Source organism: Paramisgurnus dabryanus, chromosome 12 (assembly GCF_030506205.2).
Source record: "Paramisgurnus dabryanus chromosome 12, PD_genome_1.1, whole genome shotgun sequence".
Lineage (NCBI taxonomy): Eukaryota > Metazoa > Chordata > Actinopteri > Cypriniformes > Cobitidae > Paramisgurnus > Paramisgurnus dabryanus.
In genome coordinates this window covers 5301286-5328089 of record NC_133348.1, presented here as the reverse complement: position 1 = coordinate 5328089, position 26804 = coordinate 5301286, and the positions used below count along the sequence as shown (strand labels likewise).

The following is a 26804-nucleotide window of genomic DNA, read 5'->3' as shown; positions in this document are numbered from 1 at the left end:
CACAGATAATATATCGATCTTATTTGAAATAAAATTAATGTTTTTAATATTTTGAATATGGGATTGATATAGTTTTAGATATGTTTATATATCAAGATATTTGTGACCCTGCTGCCTATGAAATCCAAGTCTCAAAATCATTCAATCATTGATATCAATCTTTGACATGATCTTCCTTAAAAAAGATTTTAAAGAGTTGTGTTTAAGAAGTGCACATTTTATTTTAAGTGTATCTTTGGGTACTCACCGGTCGATCTCCAGTTCTCTCTGTCTCAGGAGTCCCTCCTTAATTTTTACTAGGGTATTGACGGGCAAAGACGTTCCACTCAGCGTCTACACAAAGCAATAATTATAGCATTAGTACACTTCATTCAGTATACATGCAGGGTCAAGCTAGTGTGTACTTATGCCGAGCACACTGTAATTAGCATACTCAGTCATAATAATCACAACCGACAATGAACTTCCATCAGCAAGTCCTTTAGCATTACAGAAAACAAATGCATGAGGATTTTCTAAAGATTTTCAGCCAGATAAGTGTTTCCCAAGGTTTTTACAATGGTGTAGACATCCAAACAAAAGACCTCCTTCTATCTCACACGTATATGGGTCAATGACTTGACGTTAATTATTTTGTGTCCGTATGGAATGTAAAAGGGTTAAAATTTCAAAATAAATACGCAGATTACTTGCATACAAGGACCAAGTCTAAAATTTCTGGGTTTATTTCATTTTGAAAGAATATTTGGGGGATAATTGCAAAAATGTCAATGTGGTGTAACCGGTCTGTGTCAATTGGTGTAACTAGTATTTTATTTTAATGAAAATATAAATATATTCATAAAAAATGTGGAATAAAATATAATCATCTAGTTTAGTGTAATATGATTTTTTTTTACATACATTTTTACATCATTTGTCAAAGATTATTTAGAAAACAGGACAAATATTACAAAAACGCATTAAAATGTACATTTAGTAATAAATAATCAAATGTATTTTCATATGATATTTTTAAATTATTATTATTATTTTTTTTTTGATGATTAAATTATATATATATATATATTTTTGATGATTGGATAAAGGTGGATAAAATATTTAATATTTCTAATTCTTTGGCGGAATTGGTGGTTACACCATTTGACATTTTTAGGTCCATTCAGTCTTAACTTTCATAAAAATGGTGCAAATGTAATAAAATCAACAAAAATACTCAATGTCATTGAAATATACCTGCTGCATGCTTTAAATTTTTTTTTTATAAATTTGAATTTTTCATCTTGCTAAACCGTTTTTGTCATTGACCCATATACTACTGTAACAATAAGTATATTGGAATGCACAGTTTATATTATGCAAAGTATAATTCTTATATCTCAAACATAGTAGCATATTCCTGTAGCACAACTAGTAGAGCATTGGATTAGCAGCATAAAGGTTGTAGGTTTGATCCCAGCAAACACACATACTGATAAATATATGAAGAGCTCGGATGCAAAACCTTTTAAAAGTGGGTCTGACATGTTTTCAAGCATTTTTTCTGACCAGACAACAACCATTTCATGTCTTCAAACAGATCCACGTTACATATGTCAATATTGTTCTCGCCCACCTCAACCCTGGAGAAATGCCAAGCCCATGAATGCCGCACATATCCGTGGCACACTCGGGCATACAAACATGCCTTTATTTGCCTCTGAAGAGGTTTTAGTCTCAGCAGCAAACAGAGCGGTGATAAGAAACAGGTGCCGCGTTCATTGCCAGCTTTTAGTCACCTCTTGACATAGCTGTGGATATTTTTAACAGTCAACCTGTGGTAAGCTCAGCGGGCTGCTGCACAACTCCACAATACGTGCGCTCTGTGCATCGGCCGCTTAGACGATTATCATTTGGGTGGATGGAAGATCCAAAAACTGGTTGGCAGATCACATGACCTGGTCTGAATGAGAGGAAGTGAAAAACACAGTTTAACGCCGCATCACACTACATACTAGCTGTCTAGCAAGTGCAACTGACAGGTCTATTAGGGAAGTTTCGGTTTATATAAATCTCTTTTTCTCTCTGTGCTTTATTTAGTGTGCATAGTAAAACATCCTCAGAAAATTCAGGTCAAGTCTTTTAATTCTTTGGCTTTTGCGTTATGTCTCACACTGTTTGTTGACAGTGGACACCAGGCTTTCCATTGGAGAGCGGAGCATGCGTAAGCCAGGACATAGCTGTCATTCTCCACCAGCTTGTCTCTTTGGGGAGAGTTGCCATCACTTTTTCTCCTCACCAGAAACTAGGCCTTGTTATGCCACAATGTATTTAAATGTAAAATGACCCTGATGTAATTTCAAAATGTCTGTAACACACATTATAAACAAAGTTATACAGTAGAATTAACAAACGGCTTTTGTAGACTAAACGCAACTTCCTAATCAATAACAACAACAGAGCCCTTTTACAGTAGTTTATTTCCGGTAACAAAAGATATAAATGACAGGTAAATTACCTCGTATGCGACGTGAGTGCATCTGATAAACCATCCGCAGTTTCTATTCACTTTCACTGCTAAAATAATTTAATTACAGGGTAAAGGGACCTTAAAGGTACAATTTGTAAGATATTTGCAGTAAAATATCCAAACACCACTAGTCTAGTGTCAGTGTTTCCGCTATATACATTCCACCGTGGCGGCCCGCCACGCCTAAAACACCCCCGCCACGCCTGCGGTTGTGGATAGAAGGGATACAGCAAACGAAATCTCGCCGGATGAGCACTGTTTTATCCTAATCCTTCAAAATTTCACACGATTGTAGGATGTATTTGTATCTCATTTAGCCAGAGCCGCTGTTTTCATCCTAATAATCCCACCTCCAAATCTAATCCTAAACTTTTCGGCATTTGCTGTATCCCTTCTAGACAAAACCCACGGCTGCAGCTCGCAAAAGCTACTGAAATGTCCGCTGGATGTTACTGTCTTAAATAAACAAATTCCTTTCTGGATTCGCGTTGTTCACTCATTTATAAATAAATCTCCTAAAATATCATAATTTCCTCCATGGGTTTAGTTTCATGCACAAATAGATTTAAATCAACAGATGATGATTAGGCTACGTTTCTGTTTTCAGAAATAATAATAAAATAAATAAGCCTTCACGAAATATGTTACACTTAAATAATTATCAGACAAAAGAATAAAAAAGTATTTGAGTTTCTGTTCTTTTTTTGTGACGCGCTGTAAAACCAAAGCAGCAGAAGCACGTCATGTTTTTAATGATTTTAAATAAGCACAATGTTTTCTCCTTATTGTGAGTTTACACAAATACACCATTTACAGTTTCGAATGTTGTTTTACTTTTATCTTTATGACTATAAATTTAGGGTAATTTAAGGTGCAAGGTCATCACGCGTATGCTGTTCACCGGCGCATATCTAACACACCGACGCAGCACAGTCACATTAAGTTTCACATTAAATGCTTAAAGGAATAGTCTACTCATTTTCAATATTAAAATATGTTATTACCTTAACTAAGAACTGTTGAATCATCCCTCTATCATCTGTGTGTGTGCACGTAAGCTCTGGAGCGCGCTGCGACGCTACGATAGCATTTAGCTTAGCCCCATTCATTCAATGCTGCCATTTAGAGATAAAGTTAGAAGTGACCAAACACATCAACGTTTTTCCTATTTAAGACGAGTAGTTATACGAGCAAGTTTGGTGGTACAAAATAAAACGTAGGGCTTTTCTAAGCGGATTTAAAAGAGGAACTATATTTTATGGCGGAACAGCACTTTTGGGAGTACTTAGACTCGCCTGAAAAGTCCGCTCCCCTTCTCACTCTCATAATGGGAGAGGGAGGGTGTTACTGCGCCAAGTCGAAGTACTCTCAAAAGTGCTATTACACCATAAAATATAGTTCCTCTTTTAAATCCGCTTAGAAAAGCGCTACGTTTTATTTTGTACCACCAAACTTGCTCGTATAACTACTCGTCTTAAATAGGAAAAACGTTGATGTGTTTGGTCACTTCTAACTTTATCTCTAAATGGTACCATTGAATGAATGGGGCTAAGCTAAATGCTATCGTAGCGTCGCAGCGCGCTCCAGCGCGTACGTGCACACACACAGATGATAGAGGGATGATTCAACAGTTCTTAGTTAAGGTAATAACATATTTTAATATTGAAAATGAGTAGACTATTCCTTTAAATATTTGTCCAAAAACAAAAGGCTAAATACTGAATACTACTCATATGCAACTGCAAGACATTAATAGTCGAATCTGTTTAAGGAAACCCACATTATTCCTGTGGGAAGAGAAGGACGTTGGTAATAAAAACTTGAGGCAGAAGTTGAGACTGTTTCATCTGTTTCAGACAGCAGGGTCGGGGTACCCGCGGGTGAACCGCATATATTTGATGTAACGTCATTTGCGTTGTAGATGCAGGTCGGGACTCAATAGACAAGAGTAAAATGCGGGTCTAACATCCAAGACCAAAATTTGACTCGTTTTTAAATGGCCCCATGCTTATTTGTGTTCAAGATCTGTCTGAAGACGTTAAAAGTTTCTATTTTACTGCACGATTTGCTGTGTGACCGGGTCGGGGTCTTTATGTCAAACGGGTTGGGTGTGGAATAAAATTGCCGCTGATGTCGGATAACTGGTTGGGTGTTCGGTCAATCACTGTGGATGCAGTGATAAACATGAGCACGAACTTGCAATGCACACTACATTAAAACTACAATGAAACATCCGTACAACGTACGTAGCTATGTAACGTTTTTTTAAGAAAATATAGTTTAGATCAAACATAGAAAAGCAATATGCTATAAATATAAGGAAAAGTAAATGACAGCATGAAAATTATAAAAAAAATACATGTTAGTTTACTGTAGCCTATATTCTACTATAAAAAAAATTATGTACATTTATAATCTTCATGGGCGCCCCCTGCCGCCACAGCTGGAAAAAATCCTAGAGGAAACACTGAGTGTTCTACTACTAAAAATATCTCTTATGTTTTCAACTACTAGAAAATGCCCATTCTAAACAGTGACACGGGGCAGTGCAGTCGAATGTCAATGACGTTAATATCCACGTTACCCTTTGTTACCGCCTTTACTGACGTAGAAACCACATGACAACAGTGCCGTGGACAACTGCAGAAGTAATAGCGTCTGTCGGGCCACTTGCTTGTTTATGGAGAGTTTGTTGATCTGATCACTTAATTCTGTGCTGTGTTAACATACCATCGAATTGGACTAATGCTACGTACACACCAAACACAGGGAATCACGTTAGTCGCTCTAGATTACTCGCGGGATTAACTTCGTGTCATGCGAAATTGAAAATATTTTCAACTTGAGCGAAGATGCTTTTGAGGAGAATAGCGTGTATTTTCGCTGCAAACACGCTGCCCATATCGCGTCATTCGCTTTGCCACACGCAAGGACGCATCTGATTGCGTCTTTGCATTGACTTTGTAATTGACTTTGTAATCTTCTCGCGCAAATCTTTAACTCGCGTCTGGTGTGAACCCACAGTAATACTGTAACATATATGACTAACATTTTCGTTTTGAACATTACATGAAACATTACATAATGAAATAAAACTATGTCATCAAACGCAACATTTATAAAACTTGATTACCTCATTCATTAACATGATTTCTCGTAACCGTCTGATTGATGGCTATCAGCGGTTGAGTTAAAGAAAACAAATCCCATCATTCCACGCTGCTTTAGAGTGTTATTAATCTACGTCATTGTTATTGTTTTGATCGTGTGCCCTCTAGCGGCATATTCTACAAATTGCATCTTTAGTGTCAATTCGTAACTTTTGGCTCTCTATTGACATCTCTGTTTGAAACATAAAAGCACAGGTTGGTTTAAATTAGGGATGCACCGAATACACTGTTTAAGATTCGGCCGAAACCGAATCCTACTCGCTTCCTTATTCCATTAACACAGTAAAACGCAATAATGAAGTAAAGTGCAACAATGCAAAGAAAGGTGTTTTTCTTTTCTTTTTTTAAATCAGAATATGACTTAACTGAAATTAATGTTATTGAACATTTACTTAATAAACATGGATAGTAGGTTGTTTAGTTTTCGTTTATAACAGTAGGCTAGGCTACAAAAAATATTCTGAAAGATTAGATATATTCCCTGCATAATTAAATTAACGTAAAACCTCTAACCTTACACCTGAAATCAGAGTTTCCTTTAAAAAACAAAGAAAGAGGCTCTGAATTAAAAGGCCCCCCTTTTTTTGCTTACGAGTTGCATTTTCAGATTCTCACAGCCTAATTCATTCCAACAGTCCACATGTTAACGCCTTCAAGTAATTAACGCCCGTGTGACGTCGACCAGCATAGCGCGAGCCTAGGGTTCGGTGGAAAAAAATCTAAGGTTCGGCCGAATCCCAACCCTGCCAAAAAGCTCAATATTCGGCCGAATTCGAATGCTGGATTTGGTGCATCCCTAGTTAAAAATTGATATTTACATCAATTTAAAAAATCAAAAACTACAATTTTCCACAAAATCCTACATGACAATTCAAGTTATTAAGCATAATTATAAGTTAGCTTACCATTGTGAGTTGTGGTCATAATTTTTTGAAATTGAGAATTATACATCAGTTAAAGCTAAATAATATAAAGTAGATAATATAAAGCTAAATAAAGAAGCTTTTCATTGATGCATGGTTTGTTAGGATAGGATAATATTTGGCCAAGATTAGAATGTCTGAAATTTGAGGGTGCAAAAAATCTAAGTATTGAGAAAATCGCCTTTAAGTTGTCCAAATTAAGTCCTTAGCAATACACATTACTAATAATAAATAACATTTTTGATATATTTATGGTAGGAAATGTCTTCATACCCTAATGATAATTTCCATACAATGTATTGTTGGCTATTGCTACAAATATACCCGTGCAACTTATGACTGATTTTGTGGTCCAGACTCAAATTTATGGACTAGCATCCCATACATCTACGCTGGCATGTGTCACCAAACTGTCAACAGTGGTTTTATGTAAAAAAAAATAAAAAAAAAACATTTTTTAACAACGACAAATAAGTAAGCAATACAAAATATTTCATGGTAGAAGATAAGCAGTGATAAAAGCCAAAGAAATGAGTGGCTGTCCTGCTGAAATGTGGACATCTAATGAAAATAAATGCCTGTGTTTATCTCAGTTTATGCCATGGCATAAACCACAAAGCTTTATGAGTCTAAACGTATTCCTCCACCTGCTCCTCAAACCTCCAGACTCCGGTCTTCTGTTTGTCTCTCTCCACACGACCATTTAAACAGTCTGATACAGAACAGCTGCACGAGGAAGTAACATCATTCATTACAGGAGACTGATGCCAGAAAATGCCTAATGCTTTGACTTTAATTTTATCTCCCTTAGGTCTTCTAGATATCCACAACTGTGAATACCTTTAGGAAAGAAATGCAAATGAGATCACTTCGACATCTTAAACCTTTCTCCTCAACAATGAAGTGTGCACTCAAATATCCCAAATTCTCCAAACACCGAATCATTTCTTTTACTTGTTATGACCCCCGAGCAATAAACTGTTACTTCAAATATCTAAAAGGACTATGAAACTTGGCTTAGCTTTGTAGCCAACAAAAAGTGTCTTTGCTTACAAAGGTGTAATGCCCTTGGTGATCAGGATAATCATATCCGCTTTCTAAAACGTAGCAAAGATCACAGCAAAGGTCTGGAGCCGTTTGGCTATGTGGTACTCAACAGCAACACTCTGTCACATTGCACAGCTAATCTGCTGCCAATTCCCTGAAGTCCATCTCACCCTGTCACTGTGTTCTCTCTAAGGCCCTCCAGACAGCCGTCCATCAGCCTCTTGACACGCCTGGGTAACACAGAGGAGACACGATGGCTGCTTGCAATGTGACTGTACCCAGAATTGGTAATAAAGGCTGTGATCTGACCATTTAAGATGCAGGGCAAGTTCAACAGTGTTGGTTTTCATTCATACTTCTGGAGGACGACGTGCAGTTACACATGCAGACCGCAAGTAGGCAGTATCCCTTGTAAAAATTTTGGGGGCATGTCAGGCTAAGCAGAGCTACACACAGCCTACGGCATAGAACCTACGCACGACTATAGGCGTATAGTTTCAGCAGTGACAACATAAACAAACGGTTTTCGTGGAAAAAACGTAAGAATGTTGTTAACTCATTTCTTTATTTGTTTATTTTTTACTCATCTATGACAAGTCACTTGATTGTTGGACAAAAAAGAAGCAAGGGCAACACTGTCATGATCGCAACCTTCTTAAAACTGATGCCATTAACCCAAGTGCGTCTTAAAAACCCAGGTGCTCTAAAATTTCCTGCGTTCCTGACGTTACGTACCATGTAAAATGTGTACTATATAATGTATACAATGTTACAGATCAGCTGCCAAACCTCCCTTCACATAGCCGTGATCGATGATAGGCGTCTCCCCTCGTCCTTCAGAAAAAAAGTTATTTTCAACAAAGTCTAGAGTTCAGTTTAGCCACTAGCCAGACCAATAAACCAAAAGAGTCTGGAAGTTAAGTTCCGGACAGACGAGTAAGCGCCAACTTGCGTTCGTCCGATGAAACGTCTATAAATGACCGATTACATTCTCTCACTTTTACCAATAAGGATCAATGATTTTATGACATCACTCTGCATAAAGTTCTTATCAGATTCCAGGCTGTGGGGTAAACTACATACTACTGGTCATTTTAAAAGGGGGAGGAGACAGTGAATATGCCCCGCCTAACTTCCCGTTTTAGTGGAAATTATGTCAACGCATCATACAAAGCCACACATTTCAAGGCATTCCTATGGGTCTTTATTAAAATATCACAGCAAGTGGCATTTATTTAAAATTAGTATACTAAAAACTTGAAGCATGTTAGACTTCAAATGATAAAGATAAACTTTTTTTAAAGAAACTGCGAAAATGTGCAGGAAGTTGAGAAAAATGTATTCATCATTCGCTCGAGCAGTATTTATTTGCAGCTGCCACTTGTTTTAATACAATGCAATGACATTCAGACATTTTTAAGTGTAACCTTGTGGGTCCACTGTACAAACACACAACCCAAAGGCACCTCCATTTCTGTGTCCTGCTGACAGCTGATGGATCCGGCAAGCGAGTGTGCTAAGCTGAACAATGATGTGAGACCTAAATGTATTGTGCCCAACAAGCGAACTTTCCAACACTGGCCAGAGGGCATGAAAGAGGCAATTGGACAATGTGTATGCATGCACATGGCAGCTATGCTTTAACGTGCCATAAATGCTCTGTAAATGAGGTACCGCAAGGTCACCCGTTAGGACCTCCTGCATTTAAATGAGCTTTGCATAAAGAACAGCATGTATTACCTTTACAGAGCCAAATAGCATCTAGTGTTTTCACTGGGATTAGGATAGCGGGACAACGATAGCACCACCTTTATGAGATGATCTTGAAAAGGTTGCGTGTTGAATGAATTGATTTTTGTTTTTTATATTTCCAGGCTGGAAATTTAAGTGATGCTATTTAATTGTGCTAACTGTTGGGGGCTTTTCCACTGGATGCAGTATGTAGTACCTGATACTTTTTTTAGTACCACCTAGGTCAGGTTCCAAGCGACCCGAGCTGATACCAAAACGTGACGCGAAAACACTGTAGATCCCTGATTGGTCTGAGAGAATCGTCACTACCAGCGTCATCGAATTAATGTAAAAAATTTGCTTCACCCTCAAGCTAGCTTGCGCTGTCTCAAGTAAACCTGTTGTCATCTGTGCTTTGCTGTAAGTTCCCAAACTCCCTTTCAGCGAAGAAAAACATCCACAGGTTGTGAATCAGCAACACCATAACAGTTTTTTCTAGACTTGCAGATTGTGGCGGCACATTCGCGACACGCACTTCCGCATATATGCTTAAATGCAACTAAAATGAGGCTCAGCCGAACGCGTCGACCGAAGCTACGGGTGTTTGTACAGAAACTGTCATGTGATACAGAGGTAGTGATAAATTGTGGTCAATTTTAATGTTGTGTCCAACTGAAAAATAAACTAATGTATGGGAATGTACAACGACGCTCTCACTTGTATGATGTCACAGCAGTAGGCGGCGCAAATAAAACAACACGCCTATAATCCCTCCCACTCTTAAGTGTTACTAAACTCAATGGAAAAGCTAAGCAAGTGAGGAGAGCTGACCTGACCTGACCCAAACCAAACCGTGGGGTACTATGCAATGGAAAAGCGCCATAAGTGATGGTCGTGGCTGGAGAAGCCGGCTGTCTTTTGATTAAGCCTGGAAGACGCCTAGTAAGAAAACCTGGCATTTAAAAGATGGGTTTTGGTCTGGAGGGGGCGTGGGGGCAGTCTGGACCTCGCAGAGAGTAGTTTGCACAGACGTAAATGCAATTAAATGTCATCATAATGCCCTCTCAGTTTTTAATGTCCACACTGCTGCCCTTTCAATAATGCTAAGAGCTTCGCTGACTCCAGAGAAATAAAGCTCCATATTAGGAAGAGGAAACTCAAATCTCAAAATAGACCTCAAACAATGACCAAAAACCTAAATCTTCAAGAAAGGTCTCCAATGAAAAGTTTTAACCACAGTTTATAGAGGCTTCTGGACTTTTAGGAGATTTTGCAAGCAATCTTCTCATTAAAAGCGGCCTGAGCACACCCTGTTCTGGACGCAACATCAATCGAATATCTGTATTAATCCTCTCTGACTGTAATGTCCAGTCAGATGGATACAGTTACAAAGTAAATTCAACCTGAGCAACTAATGCACAAAGTCAACTGAAGCAAATGTGACCGTCTGTGAAAAGCTGACCCAGCTTAAGTCGTTTTTCTACATAAAAGACATTCTTTAAAAATATAATATAAATGTGTAAGGTCATGTCAAAGATCAAAAACAATGTAAAATCAGACTTTAACGTGGATTTCACAGAGTCACAAATATGCCCAATTAATATTTGTGTATATTTCTGTTTTGCAATCCTTAATTCAGAAGCTGTATTAAGAAAGACGCTGATGTAATTCCACTACAGTTTAATGTAATATCAAGGTTGTTTTTTTAATCGAGTGACTGTGCATGTGCTGGATGAGTTATTCCATTAGAGACAATGTTTAGCATGCTATTCATATCTAAGGATAAATCTGTGACCGAATAAAAGATGGGAGAAATAATGAGAGCAATCAGAGCCCTCCTACGCATCTTGTTCCCCTCCTCATATACTCCACCCCTTCATTTGTCCTACCATAAACTTCTGAACTCGCATCCCTGACAGATCCTCCTCTTCCCAACTGTAAAATCAAAGCAGCAGGATTGAATCTCAGTACTTTGGCTGTCTATCTGCAGTTTCAGGTATGCAAGATTTTCTAATTTCACTTCTTTTGGTAGAAGGATAAACAAATTATTCTTGCAAATTATTATGAGCCGTGGATATTCATTGTTTAAAAGGTAGATTTTTCAGATTTATTTGTCAATGAATTGTATTTTTCGGAGGGGTATATTTTAAAGTACTATGATATTTTTACATTATAATACTGAATCAATTTTTTGCATGACAACCACTTATAATAAGGTAAGGTTGCAAGAAGGTAAAACAGCAGGAAAATACATCCTTAGTTATGCACGTCATTCAACTTACTTTTTTAAGTTTTAACTTATAAAAACAAGTAGAAATTGCTTAACTTAATTTGTTACGCTAAAGTAGCATACAAATATATGTAAATTTGAAATAATTTTAATTTTAGTGCACTATTAAGTCATGTCGTGTAGTTCTTTACCTACATCATTGCTATTTCTATGGCTTTATGATGTAGAATTTGTAGCACTGTGCAACACCAGCCTAATGAAGGACAGAGAAAGATCAATTTATCATAAAAATCTGAACATAAAGCAATGCAATTTTATTTTATTGTGGCCCATACAATAACACAACATTGCCTGGTCCCGGTTGAAGTGTTTTATATTCATAACTTTACGCAGTACTGCATGAAGTGGCCAACTGGAGAGTCTTATATTAAACACATTTCTGTGATTTTGGTCTTTTTGATGGCTGTTCTGTACACTTGTGACACATTGTTCACTGAACGCAAATCGTCCATACGTAACCTAAAGCGACCGACCCGCAAAAAACATCCCACCCGTCCACTCTGCAGGGAAATGAGACTGCCCTTTATTTTAGTAGAAATGAGCTGACGGCTTCACTGCAGCCCTGCAAAGCAGAAAAGGTTAACAGCATACAAAGGAGCATAGTAAAGACAGGATCTACGCCACAGGCTGCAGACATCCAAAATGTGTTGTTTTTGCCAAGGCCTGAAGCATTTTTTATGCAAATATTTCAGATAGTTTGTGCTGTAGTTACATACTGGGGTTGGAAGAAAAAAATTTATTTTAAAACATTGCACTATTTATAATTCATTGTTATTCTCACACTGAATTTTTTATGTGAATAGTATTTAGATCGACCACCACATGCATGGTCCTACCTGTTTAGCATTAGGTCACCTAGCCAAAAAACAGCACTGCATTGCTCTGTGATGCCATCATGGAAAGTTCAGAGTTAAAAGCAATGGAGTGCACTTCGAGTGGACTTATTTGTACGGGGAAATTGCCAGCAGAGGGTAAAAAATAAACGCACATAAACATGCTCAGGCTTGAGAAAATCTCCGGCCAGCTTTTAACATCATTTCCTTCTTCGGTCTGATTCCATCTTATTTTTGCTTTACTCAAATTCTTGGCGGCCTCAGTGAATTTTAATGATGATGAGATGAGGTTTTTGCCAAAGTATGGCCTCAGAGATTTAAAAAAGAAAAACAAATCTGAATCTAATATCCGTGCACGCTGAAATCTGCTGATGGTTTACTAGCTTTGTCCAACAAAACATAGTTTATCTGTTTTCTTTAATATTTTGGTTTTGTAAAGAGCATGCTGTGCATTTATCTTGCGATTCGACAACAGTATAGTCATATGCATGCAGACAAATATCTTTAATTGTATGTCATGTCTGCACTTTGTGCACTCCGCCTTTAATATAATGTTTAAAAAATGCTTTGGAAAAGGAAGTCGGGTCGACTACCAAAACACACTTGTAGCTAATCAGCAGTAAGGAGTGTTTCAACTAACCGACATCCTTGCCGGGGTTGTGTATGTGTGGGGCGGGTCTATCAAAATAAGGTCCAGATTCTATTGGGGTAGGGGCGTGCATGTTTAGGTGATCAACATTGGCTTTCAAACATTGTGCACTTCGCCTTTAAGGGTCCCACCACAAACGAATTTGGCATTTTTTTTAAATGTGTCAAGTACGGACGCAACTATCGATTATTTTCATAATCGATTAATCAGACGATTATTTTGTGATTAATCGACTAATTGGATAAAAACCTAAATATCTACTTTGATTTTTCACTTATTATAGCTAAATAAAACCCTTAATTAGGGTATTTGCATGTACTGTTAAAAGTGCAAAAGCAAAACATTAAGTTTTACTAATACTTAATTTTTGATTTGATATTTTAAGACTTAAATAAAAATATCTGTACAGTCATTTGCATGCAGACAAATGTTTAATTGTATGTCATGTCTGCACTATTTATTAAGGGTCCCACCACAAACAAATTTGGCATTTTTAAATAGTGTGTCAAGTACAGACACGACTATCAATCATTTTCATAATCGATTAATCAGGCGATTATTTTGCGATTAATCGACTAATGGTATAAAAACCTAAATATCTACTTTTCACTTATTATAGAAAACCCTTAATTAGGGTGTTCACATGTACTTTTAAAAGTCCCATTTTTCCTGATCCCATTTTTTTTACTTTAGTTGGTGTGTAATGTTGCTGTTAGAGTATAAATAATACCTGCAAAATGACAAAGCTCAAAGCCACGCAATGTTTTATTTAATAGAATTCCCCTTTTAAAAACTACAGCCGAAGGCCGGTTTGGACTACAGCCCTCTACTTCCTGGTTGAATAACATCAAAATAAGAGTTTATTTTTTACTAACCTCCGCCCCCAGGAATACATCAGTCGCCAGCTAAGCCCAAACGGCTCTGGCTAAGCTAAGATGCTGTCGAATCACAACAAACTAAACAAACTACACAATCAGAACTCGTTACGTATTTATGAAGGAGGGACTTAGAACAAGGAAGACATCAGCCCGTTTTTAGGACAGTGAAAACAGCGCTAAAAATACTGCGTTTTTTACACACAAAACATGAACACGTTATATTGCGCACCAAAAAATGCAGAAGCCACACTTTTTGATATTTTAAGCCTTAAAAAATTACTAACATACCCTTGGCTATGTATATTGTGTTGGACTTGATGAGACTATTTCCAGTGCACTTATGTATTGCTGTTCTTATGTTGCCATAATTGCTTACACCTCACTTGTAAGTCGCTTTGGACAAAAGCGTCTGCTAAATGACTAAATGTAAAATGTAAATGTAAATAAAAAGTTTGTGACCCTGCCTGTGGAAACCAAACTAAAGTCTAAAAATCTAATTCTGAGATTGTGTTTGCAACCCAAAGGTCATGGGTTTGATCCCAGGAAACACCACTGATCAAATATATCCCTTAAATTCACTGTAAGTCACATTTTTTTTTGGATAAAAGCAATGTTAATATCAATTTTCTTTGTCTAGATGTTTTTGTCTTATGTAAACACCCCTACGAAAAGCATTCCATCAGAGTCAGATAAGCTCCAAACCAACAAATGAACTTGTCAACGGTTTTACAAAATGTTATTTTGAACATTCCTATCGTGAATGACCATATGAGGAAGGATAATCTGGACATGTGAAGAGGACATTGACCTGCTCGATACCCTCTCGAGATGATGTTAATGACATTATCTTTCTCAGTAGCGACGGGGACACGACCCTTGGGCAGGCACTAGGGTGTTGGAATGCCCGCGGCCCGTGGTGTTGACAAACATCTCTCCAGAGCCCGTCATCATTACGGAGAGCGTTAATCTCTCGCATCACTTGACCCCTAAGCCGGGCGCCTGAAAAGACTTTAGACTCTGTGGTCACTCACTTATATACTGAAGCTTGTTCCTCATTGACATTGGCAAACATGGTTAGGTTAGTGTTCATGTAGCTAAATTGGCAGAGCATTGCATTAGCAGAGCAATAGTTGTGGGTTCCAATCCCAGGGAATATACAATGTAGGTTGTGATGCTTGTCTTTCCAAAACAATTTAGGGAAAAAACTCGAATTGTGAAAGTTTGATGTGACTAAATACATCTCGTATGGCCTCGATCTCATTTAAATCAAGTAAATAAGCCCAACGACGGTCACAAAACCTTTTCTTACACTTTTAAAGTGTTTCTTCAAACACCATGAAAGATATTTAAGTAAATGTTAAATGCTCCCTCGTTTGGATAAAAGCTTCTGCTAAATGCATAAAAATGAATGCAAATGACTACGGTCTTAAATTAGCATTTAAGGTTCACCTGACCACCATTAAATATTGGCAGATTTACTTTTAGTGCATTCAGGTTATACTGGTATTGCCGTAGAAACAAACCCATGACCTTGGTTTTTCTAGCACAGTCCTCTACTACCCAAGCTACGTTCAACAACAAGCTGACGTTTTCCAAAAACACTAGATATCCCATATGGCAGAAATAGACACAGCCTGCCTATCCATCAGCAAAAACATCCCAGGCCTCCAATGCCCTCTTGGCAATAAGTTGTAGTTGGTTAAATAGATTCAAGCTCCGTAGGGATTCGGAGTAAAGGCTGGCCACAATTTAAATGGAATATCGTGACCATCAAAGGTCATTCCTAAGAATAACATTTGGCAGAACAGATAACAGCACACCACAGCCCATGAGAATACAGGCCACAGGTGTTTCTGTATCCATAACGTTAACAAGAGACAATACCAAATTCATCTGCAAAAGCGGATCTTCACAAACCTCCCTGTAGATTTGAGGAGACAAGATTGAAAAACAGTCTGAACGCGAGAGATAAGAAGAGAGATCCTCTAACATGAAGACTTATAATCAAGGACGCCCAATCTTTGACAAAACATGCTTTTATCTAATCTGTCTGCAGGAGACGAAGTGCTAAATCCTGATATAGGTTGTTTTGTAACAAGGAAAATCATCTCTTTAAAATGTCTTCCTAAAAGCATTTCTTTTATTTACTCAGAGCCTGAGAAATGAAAAGAAATATATGCTCACTCCTACACGGTAAAAGCAGTTATGTAAAGGTCTATGTGAAATAATACGTGGGACTAAAGTCTCATACTGCAATTGTTCAAAATAAATGAACCAAAAGGGATATTTTTTAAAGAGAGCATAAGATTTACAAAATCCCTTTGGAGGTACTTGGATCCTTCTGAATTTGATCTTTTGAAACATCAACTAGTCAAAATCTGCATGACTGCCACATTTATCATTGGGTGCACATTCACTCATTCATTTGCTTCCTTTCTCCCATCAGCCCTGCATCAACGGATAACCTCTTCCGTCACCACGACAACCAGCATCTTTCCTCCCTGCACGGCTCTCCACTCCACCTTGCGGTACTGCCATCCATCCTCTCTCTCTCTCTCTTTCTCTCTTCTGCACCCCTCCCCTCTCTGTGCACTAAAACACATCCCGCCTCAGCATGGAGAAGGTGCAGCACATAACGCGGGCGGCCATTCGGCGAGCGTCCACCATGGAGGTTCCCCAGCAGGCCAAGCAAAGAATGCAGGACCTCTTCGTCAACTTTTGCCTCATCCTCATCTGCCTGCTTCTCATCTACATCATTTTCTTGTTAATGTGAGCGGGAGCGGCCATAGTTTTTCCTTGAGCCAATAAGGGTGAAGGACTGTACAGAGGGGCCAATCATGTTGTAAACAGCATGATCTTTGTCTAAATTGTTTGTAAATAAGATTAAGAGAAGTTTTATAGCTCATAGATTAGTGGTAAGTGAGCAGAGTGGTTAAAAGCTGCCAAAATTGGTCCCTATCTGTCACTGGGGCGTTACCCTTTTAAAAAGTACACCTTTGCACCTAAAGAGGGCACCTTGGAGGTACCAAATGTTTACTTATCTGTACCTAATGGTACACATGGGGACCTTTTTAGAGGGTATTGCCCCAGTGACAGTGTAGCAAATAACACGAATATTGAAAATGTTTTACTACGTATCCACCAGGCTGTTAGTAGACACTTTTGTTAATACAACCAATGCGAGAATCTCAACTAACCCAAATACTGGTTGATATCAGCCTGGCATAAACAGGAACAGCCTATCACTAATGCAATGTTAATTTTGTTAATAATAAACAAAACAAGAAAGTGCTCCTGTAGTTTATAACAACTACACTGGCCTTGGAGCTCCAGTATCATCACTGTGAACTGATGCTGCATGCATTTATCTTCATTTTGTGTCACCACCCCATCACTGCATGTCACATGTGGGCCACGAGATGACATCTGTCTTTATGCACTGTGCCAAACTTTACTTCACTTGCTCAATAAATATGGTATGATCACGTGTGTGCAATAAAAAGTGTGCTGCTTTTGTGTTTTGCTGATTTTTCCACTATACTAACTGGGCTATTTACAGATACACAAGAATAAAGGAATAATTCATTTTCATGATAAGGAACTAGCAGATTGGGTTAATCTCATGAAACCTGTTGGGAAAATGTCACACTCTGTCCAAAAAGACGCAAAAAAAAAAAAAAAAAAAATTGCATACAAAATAGGGACCATTGTGACACTTTAATGGCAATTAAGTATGAATGCGAGTCGTATTACTGTTATGCAAAATATCTCTTGTGTTCTCATTTCTTTAATTTGAAAAATTGGAAAACGATAACGTCATTAACTCTTTCCAAGCCAAAGAAAACACTTTCCTGCCAATGACAAGTTTTTACGGCAATCCATATTTCCGCTATTATCCACCAGGTGGTGTTCTTACCAAACTTATAAAACACGAAAGCATCCACTAAGGCCAAACTCTGTGTATGTTTTGATCATCGTTCTGAATCTGATCTATATAAAAATTCTCAGCTTTTTGCTCAAAATTTGGTATTTTTGAAGAAACCTACCCATATTTGAGAGGTTGAAACCCTACCCATATAAAGAGAGGATTAAATTTTTTAAGTTTGAAAGCAGAGGGCCTGTTCTTTTATTTGATATATTGTATGTTTATATATTTAAAGAAGAACATTTTCAGGAAGGCATTAAACTTTTGTAAAAATCATAAAAAATGCTGGCGCTGGCTGGCAATACAAAAAAACGCTGGTGGGGAAAGAGTTAATAAATAAATATAGGGCTGCAACTAACAATTACTTAATTATCGTTTTATCGGACAATTATTTTTTCAATTATTTCCCTAATCTGATAAAAACCTAAATATTACTGTATAAATTCCTTGCTGCATTTCCATTTTTAAGTTTGAAGAATGAATTAATACATTTATTTAAAAATTACAATTAATTTCAACTTTCTTGACTAGTGAGTAGTTGCTAAAAAAATGATAAAAAATAAAGTTGAAATAACTTAAGCTAATTAAACTTTATTTTTTATAATTTATAGTAACTCCTTACTAGTAAAAAAAGTTGAAATGAATTATACTTAAACTTAAAATGTAAGTGAAACAAGGATTTTTTTTACAATGTACTTAATTATATTTTTTATGTATTATTATAGCTGAATATAATCCTAAATTAGGTTATTCGCAAGTACTTTTTAAAGTACACATTAAGTTTTACTAAATTTATGAGCACACAGCTCACGCTTTATGAAGCGGACACGTGCCCGCTATCCAAAACAAAGCTGGTGTGGGAGCATGTGATAAACTATTTTCATAAATGGTTATTATGAATTAGTTATATGTATTTATTTTCATTACACATTTCTTGACCGGTTTCATGAGACTCAATTGACAGTTAAGCTGACAGCAGTAATAATTATTAATATTCTTGAGAAATGTCTTTAAATGATGTCTTCTGTCAGCTCATATCAGTATGTCAATCATGTTTAGCTCTTTCCACGGCTAAAGTGGAGACATCACGGCGCAATGTAACCTGCTCGTCCTCCGAAGTCCAGGACACAACAACTGCACAACCACATATCAACCTACACCCGAATTCTCCAAGCCAGTCAAGTCTTCACCTGCTCAGTATGGATCTGACCACAAACCGAGGACTAAACCTGCTGCTCAACTTTCTGCTCATCGTTGTGGCTCTACTGCTCATGCTCATTCTGGTCAAGCTCATGTGACCAAGTCATGTGATCGCCAAAATAATCAGGATTTAGAATAACGGTACATTCACACGGGGCGAAAGCGTTAACGTTTGGAAGGCTTGTCTGAAGCGTGGCCAACAGCCAATCACAGTGCTGCGGTCTTGCATAAACGTAATTGGCTGGCTTGCACTAGGTTATTTGCATAAGGCGATCTGATTGACTGACGCACGCATTAGCGCTTGAAAAGTTGAGAAATGTTCATCTTCTGGTGCGTTGATGGATCCACAATTCAGTTCAGCAACGCATTACGTCACCAATTAAAAATAAATAATGAGAAGCGTTAATGCTTACGCCCCGTGTGAATGTACCGTAAGGGCAGCTGAGGTGTTTTACATTATCTCTCTTAAACCATTTGAAATATGATGTAAACAATATGATCCTTGGGCTAACTTCAATCTCTCTTTGTCCCTCCTCTCTCTCTCTCTCTCTCTCTCTCTCTCTCTCTCTCTCTCTCTCTCCAAAGCCCGTCCACTAATAAGGGTGATGCAAAATGATTGACAGGCAGAGAGTGTTTCTATCTATGTAGTTTCTGGCTAAAACATGTTTCGAGACAGGTGTGATTTGTCAGTACACCTATTTTAGTGATGTCTGTCAGGTTATATTATAAAAAGATTGCTTACAGCACTTTAAACATGCTCAGCATTTTATAGCAGCTTACTGAAGTGCTACAATAAATAATAATAAAGAAGCAAAAGCGAATAAGCTCATCTATATAAAAATATATTGCAGTTGAACCGAGACCGATAGCATATTACTACTTCCTATATCATTGCGCCCTCTAGTGGCCACTGACTGATACTGATATAAAAAAACATGAGCAGGATTAAGCATATACAAAAATATTAAATATTATAGTAAAAAACCTTGGGACTAATGACCTAGTAGACATTTTTTGCTCAAATCACCTCACACACCAAATGAAACTTTTAAACTAACCCCCAAAAAAACAACACAAAATAACTTATGACATTTACTATAGTAAACAAAATTTGGTTACACTTTATTTTACAGTTTCCATGTTAAAGTGTATTTGTACATTTAAAAATATTAAACTTACTATAGGGTTAAGGTTTGATTTAGGGTTGCATTAAATTATGCACAATTTAACAACGTCACTGTAAAATTAAATACAATTCCTAGAAGCTATAATGTTTTTGAACTTTAATATAGGAAATAATATAGTATACTATAGTAATTAAACTATATTAATTATACTACATCAAAAGTTTTAATTTTGCATGATAAAACCTGTTGATATGCCCTCCTTATAAATAATAAACAGAGGAATTATATTCATAGTTTTAATAAAAACACTGGTTTGGCTATAAATATCTATATTATAATATACATAGCTGTAATCATCATATATTATTCACAATCACAAAGTGTTGTAAATATACAAAAACTGAGACCACTTCCATTTTGGACTTATTTCATTACATCTACAAATAGTGAAAGAGTATTTGGTTTGTTCCCATAACGTGATCCAAGATGTCATTTTTATCACAGTGTTTTTTATTCTTTTTGGAAAATATATGTGTGAATAATATATAAGCAAAGTGAAGATGAAATATTGTGAATGTGTGTTTATATGGGAACTAATAAACAACCTCACGAATGCTGCTTTTTGTGTCAGATTAGACTTGCATTAAACCCCCTTAAACGGTTTACATTATTCAAATCACAAGGATTTCAGCTTTCCAAAGATATGTGAGATGTTTAGCTTTTTGTTTTTGAGTTGTTGTATTTAATGAAGTTTTCTGTCAAATAATGCATTGTCCCTCCCTTTTAAGGGCTTAATAATTCATTGTATCATTGTTTGTCCACTAGAGGGCAGTGTGAACCTTCTTTTAGATTTGGCAAAACAAAACCCTTCTGTAACTTCTCCCTTATGTGCACAATTAATTACACAATCCAGCTTTAAATTCCCTGCATATTTTTCCCTATCAAAAACAATATATCCAAACTGACCTGCGGGATCTCTGCGTCCTGTCGTAATCTTTCTCTCTGCTGCTGTTCTTGTTGCCACGTGCCAATCCCACATCCCTCCGGTCCCGGCCGGTACTCCATTTGCTCGCTCAACCACATCTGAGTCCGTACGGCCGGTTGGATGGGTGACCCTCCCACGGCTTGGTGCCTGAGTGATGGACTTCTTTGCCCGGGCCCCACCAAACTGACGGTAGGGGTCTTGCTCTCCGGTAAGGCACTGTAGGTGAGGTCTAACGTGCTGGGCTTAAGCGGAGAAGAGCAGGATGAGTCCGTTTTACCCAAGGTGTTAGTGCTGCCCAGGTCATACTTATTTGAAAAGTCTGAGTTGGTGGATAGCTTGTGTAGGCCCTGGGAGAGAAAGCTGTCTGAGTATAGTGGGTCCTGACGGTAGCCGTACAGCAGGCCGCGATCCAATGACCCGTGCGGGTCCACGCGGCACGGCGGCCTCCCGGAAGGGGTGGCCTTTTCCTGGCCCGTGAGTCGGGTGAGGGAGGACCAGCGACGGACCGGCCGGGGATCTTTCATGTCTAGGGGGGTGTCGAGGGGAGAAGGGAGCTGGCAGCTGCTCCAGGGGCTTGTGGGGGCAGAGGGTGTGCTGAGCTTGGAGTTCGAGGGTGATGGCATGACGTGGGCCGTTGGGATCGAACCTTGGGCACGCAGAGGCTGGAAGGACAGCGTGCCGCTGGAGCTGGAGTGATCTGAAGTGAAAGAAAATGAGAGTTTAAATTTGGACATATTTAGGTCTAACAAGCACACACCCTGGACAGTTTCAGTTCTTCTCTTAACAGCTGGTCATACAAGAAAATAGATCTTCGATTTAAACATAAACACATACCGGACGTTACTGATTTGCTATATTGACTACAAGCTTAAATGTAATTTCTTTATAATTCTTAAATTTACTTTGTTAATAATGGTTAATAAAGAGTAAATACAATATAAACACCATGTACAATAGTATTAAATGCATCAGTTTCCACTAATTTTATACAAGATTGGTTCATGTCAACAAACAAATTTAAATAATACCTCATAACACACATACCATGTATATGTTTGTAAAGGTTTTTTTTTTAAAAAACATTGTGAAATGTACAAAAAGCAACATTGTGAAATAGGGGTTAAAACAAGGTTTATGAAAGAATCACATTTAAAAAATTGAATAAAAAACACTTAATGTTTTATTTTAGTCTTTATCCGGAGAAACAGAAATGGTGGATGGAGAGATGGATAGAGATGACCTAACACAGGCAGACATCCTACAAGATTTCCCCGGGATCAAATAACTTCACTTTCATCCTTTCCAGAGACATCAACCCTGCCAGGCAACACGTCATGATAAAGCCTGACTAAACTCACACTAACTCTGACTCATTTGGTAAAATAACACAAAGCGAGTTAGATCTCAGTGAGGGCATTCGCCTGTTGTGGGGTGCACGTCTGCTTCTTTTGCAGAACGGGGTCCGTGGTGGCTCTCTTCTTCAGATTGCATGCATTTAATTTAAAATACTTTTGTCAGGCACAGTCAGGCATAACGTTAAATCCTTTATTTATTTATTTATTTTAAAGCGAAAATACGCTTATAAAATGTACAATGTACATCCAAAACAAAACGTATTGGCTTCCATGTTATTTAAATCTTACCGAGGCGAGTCAACTCCGTTTCATTCAACTGTCCGACGTGCTTTCTCTTTAAATGTTCGTGCATGACCGAGGTGCTGCCGTGATGCGCAAAGACTGCTTCGAAAACCATGTAGGTAATCTTTTTATTCGCCGTATCCACGCTAAAATGCTCCCAAACTTCAGGGGCCTCATGTATAAACCTGTGCGTAGGATCCTTACTAAAAGTCTACGTACGCACAAAAGCCAAAAATGGCATACACCAAAAATTATGAAGACTTATAAAACAAAGCAATGTTTCCTTTATAAATCACAGATCACCTGCAAGTGTGCGTACATGATTCATCCTAATATCCCACCCTGCAAGCCCATTCTCCCATCAAGTTAGTTTTTTTTATAAATCACAACCTTTGCGTGGGAACTGGCGTACGCACGTTTCCAGCCCCGTTTTGTGCGTACGCACGCTTCATAAATAAGGCCCCAGATGTTTTGGTACGCACAGCTGCTGCATTGGATGCCGCCATTTCTGTATGTTATCGCTGAGCAGAGAAGCTAATGCGCAATGAAATTAATTGTCGACTATTTCTATTATCGATTTTTGTCAACAACGTCGACGGATCGTTGCAGCCCTAATACATACTCTGGGGACACCAAAGATTTATTTTATATCTTTAAAAAAAAGTCTTGTGAAATGTCCCCTTTAAACATCATCACGCCTGAGGATCTCAAAAATAATGCACCTGGGCACAATTCCTAACAAAGATTCAGCCTCAGAGTTTTTTCATTATCAGGAAGCATGTTTTAATGTTTTGTCCGAGATAATCTTCACAAATGAACACAACTTTTATGAATTTTGAAGACTAAATGCGTTTACTCAAAATTAAACGCTAAACTTAGGCTACAAGCGAACTACACCAGCTGTCTCTCGACATCACATCATCTCCACCAAGCTTTCAACAGCTCTTTCAAACTTCATTGGGTTAATAAGGTTAATTTTACGCGATAATCCAAAAGTCTATGGCAAAAAAAGAATGGGCTTTTGGAGAGGGAACCAGTGTCCCCCTAACTTCCGTGTTGGCCTACGAAAATACGTCATCCCTACGGCCCTCTAAAATATTGTATATCTATAGTGTTAAGACAGATAATGTGAGAGAGGTTCAGTGTCTGTGTCATGAGGCAGGCTGATCCATTCATCCTTTTTGAATAAGACTTGGTTTGTGTCTAATTTGGGCATTACATGAAAAAAGACCTTATTTGTTGACAATTTCTTTTTCTTTGTATCCTTCTGTTCTTCACAAAATGTCCTTTTTGTTCCCAGCTTTCTTTTCACACCCCGCCTACTTACTTGAGCTTGCAAGCATTTCTGCTTGCATGCAAGTATTTCCTATACTTCACAGTCATATAGTTGACTGGCTTTCAGTCTTTATATGCAGGTACACTGAAATATAAGATCTACAAAATTTTATTCATTAATTTTGACAAAACCCCAAGAGCAGTGCTTTAAGTGGCCCAAAAGAGGTGCCGGTACTCTATTTTTTTTTTTTTTTTTTTGCTGACTCAACTCCTATATTGAACTGGTTTTATATTCAACAGTCAACAGACGACCTTGTAAAAAATAATAAATCCTCTTATAAGTTTGTGGATTTGCTTGAGCTAGAAATATCTACTGAACATAAATAAAATGTGCAAAAGGTAGATATGTGAGTAGAATTTTCAGCATGGTTAAATGCTAAAACTAGTTATTCAGATAGAAAGAGCTTCAAAAAAAAAAAAAAAAAAAAACTTTATAATGACACCAAGACCAGTCTATGGGTTCAAGAATAAAAAAAAATACTGGCCATTTGAAACTAGAAAGTCATCACTTTATTTTGTCCCATTGTTTTCCATTTTGCAGGTGGTAAAACTCCTGTGTGGCGTACTACGTACAAATTCATTTAAATTTCATTCACTTGTAGTTTAGCAATTAAACTAAATGTATAGTACAATTTTAATAATGTTTTTACTCTGCACATCGCCTGAGGAAACCCGAAGTTGTGTCGAGGGGAACCAAACTGACAGCCGCGACAGCAGAGAATGTCATGTACCTACAAAAGGGTATTGGATAAAGTTTGTGTCTGACCTGTAGCTATATCATTCTGGCTTGGCGGGATGGCAGCCAGCGAGTCCTCTGATTCTGATCTTGTTCTTTTACTACTCAAAGTCCGAAACCAGGAGGGCATATTGTATTTTCATTTTAACCGAGCGTTTCACACACACCTCTCGAGTCCAGACCACAGCGGACTGACAGCGGGCAAAACCGACGCATGCGCTTTTAACTTGTAAACGCAAGGGTGTATGGGTAATGTAGTCTCTGCTCTCGCTGGGACGAATTAGGAAGCGTACATTGTGAAGGGCGCTTTGAAGAGTGGCAGCGCACCCAAAGGATTAAATTAAACCTTTGATTTTTAAAGAGATGTGCAGATGAGCGTTCCGGTACGCTAAAAGCACGTTCTGGGCGCAGGGAGAGGTGGTGGTACGCTCAAGAGCTATATTTGCAAGTGGCGGTACTGAGTACCGGCGTGTCCGGCCCACTTAAAGCACTGACCAAGAGCCAGAAAAAAAGTTTTTTCAGCTTGTCTAAGATATTCCCAATGCATATGTGTTGACATGACCGAGAACCAGCCAGATGTGAGGAGTACTGAGACGCCACATCTCAACTGAACCGGTTAAACACAACATAGGGAATTACCTGGTTTTCCAGGTGGAGTCAGACTACTTTCACTTTAGCTTTCAGTGTGACGTACACACAACATATAAATTAACCTCAAGTGAGTGCTGCAAAAATCTGAACCACAAACACAAGACTAACTCTTTTATAAACTCTTTACCTGGACAATACACACGGACACTGACAGTCCTTTAAAGTGAAGCCACTTTCATCCGAAGCAACTTAAGGTGTGTTCATCTTTTAGGGATGCACCGACTGACTGCAGGAACTCATCCAAAATGTTTTCAATGCACACACAACACAACACAACAATTACAGAATTTCGCCCTGCAGTGTTCAACATGAAAAATAGCATAAAACACTTTACTCTCTCTCCTTATATAGTCTCAGAAACTCCTAATATTTTCTGTGCCATGTATTACAATAAACTGGATGGGCCATTCCTGAGAGGTTAGATTAGGATGCTCAGAATAACCTCATCTGGTTCTGATTCACACTAGGGTGGAGGAGAGAGAGGCGGAGGAAAGCGGGACTGCTGGAGCCCGGGGCTACGGGTGATCCAGTCCTACAATCCCCAAATGCATGGATGAACGTCTGCTGTCTGTTACTGCTGAATAACTGTGACAACTTAGTCAGTATCAGCCAGAAAGAATTAATCATCAGAATATAAACTGTAAGGGGGCAGATCATAGATACAGGGGTATAAACAGATCGTAAAAATGGTTTGGTGTGGCAGTTTTTGCAAGTGGAGATCAGGAAACATCATGTTGGGCTGATCATTGATCAGTAGGTTAAATCTCTGCTTGTGCAGATCAATGAACAAGCGCAGTACACTTTTTGATCTGGGTTTCTATCAGATTCCCTGTGATTTATGTTGCGTGGTTGTGTGCGAGATGCTGAAATGTGGGTCACTGAATATCTACAAAGCTCAGTTCCTCCTACTGGGATCAAGCAATTTATAAATCATCAAACGTTTCTTACTAAACAGCCAGCACTTTTCTACATAATTTTTATATGTGATATATGGCTCATAAACACGTTTGGATAGGTGGGTGAATGTATTAAGACATTAAGAAGTAAAAGTACATACTTGTAGATAAAAACGCTGTTACCGCAGCAAAGTCCTTGATTATTACGCCAGAATGAGAGTATAGTTCCTACACTGTCAGAAAAAAAGGTACAAAGTTGTTCCTTTTTCTGTCGCTGGGGTG

At 38.1% G+C, this 26804-nt stretch overlaps 2 protein-coding genes across 3 annotated transcripts in view; one reads left to right on the top strand and one right to left on the bottom strand.

Annotated features, from left to right (window-relative positions):
- cep85l (centrosomal protein 85, like) overlaps positions 1-26804 on the bottom strand; it is a 118774-nt gene that overhangs the window by 19599 nt on the left and 72371 nt on the right. For both annotated transcript variants that reach the window (XM_065256249.1, XM_065256248.2), the window contains exons 3-4: positions 21249-21964; positions 248-333 (exon numbers count right to left, since the gene is read on the bottom strand). In XM_065256249.1, coding sequence (XP_065112321.1) covers positions 248-333; positions 21249-21964 — 802 coding nt within the window. The remainder of the gene's footprint in view (positions 1-247; positions 334-21248; positions 21965-26804) is intronic.
- pln1 (phospholamban 1) lies at positions 11204-17532 on the top strand. The gene is made up of 2 exons (XM_065256251.1): positions 11204-11376; positions 16477-17532. Exon 2 carries the CDS (start codon positions 16645-16647, stop codon positions 16801-16803), a length of 159 nt encoding a protein of 52 aa, XP_065112323.1. The 5' UTR covers positions 11204-11376; positions 16477-16644; the 3' UTR covers positions 16804-17532.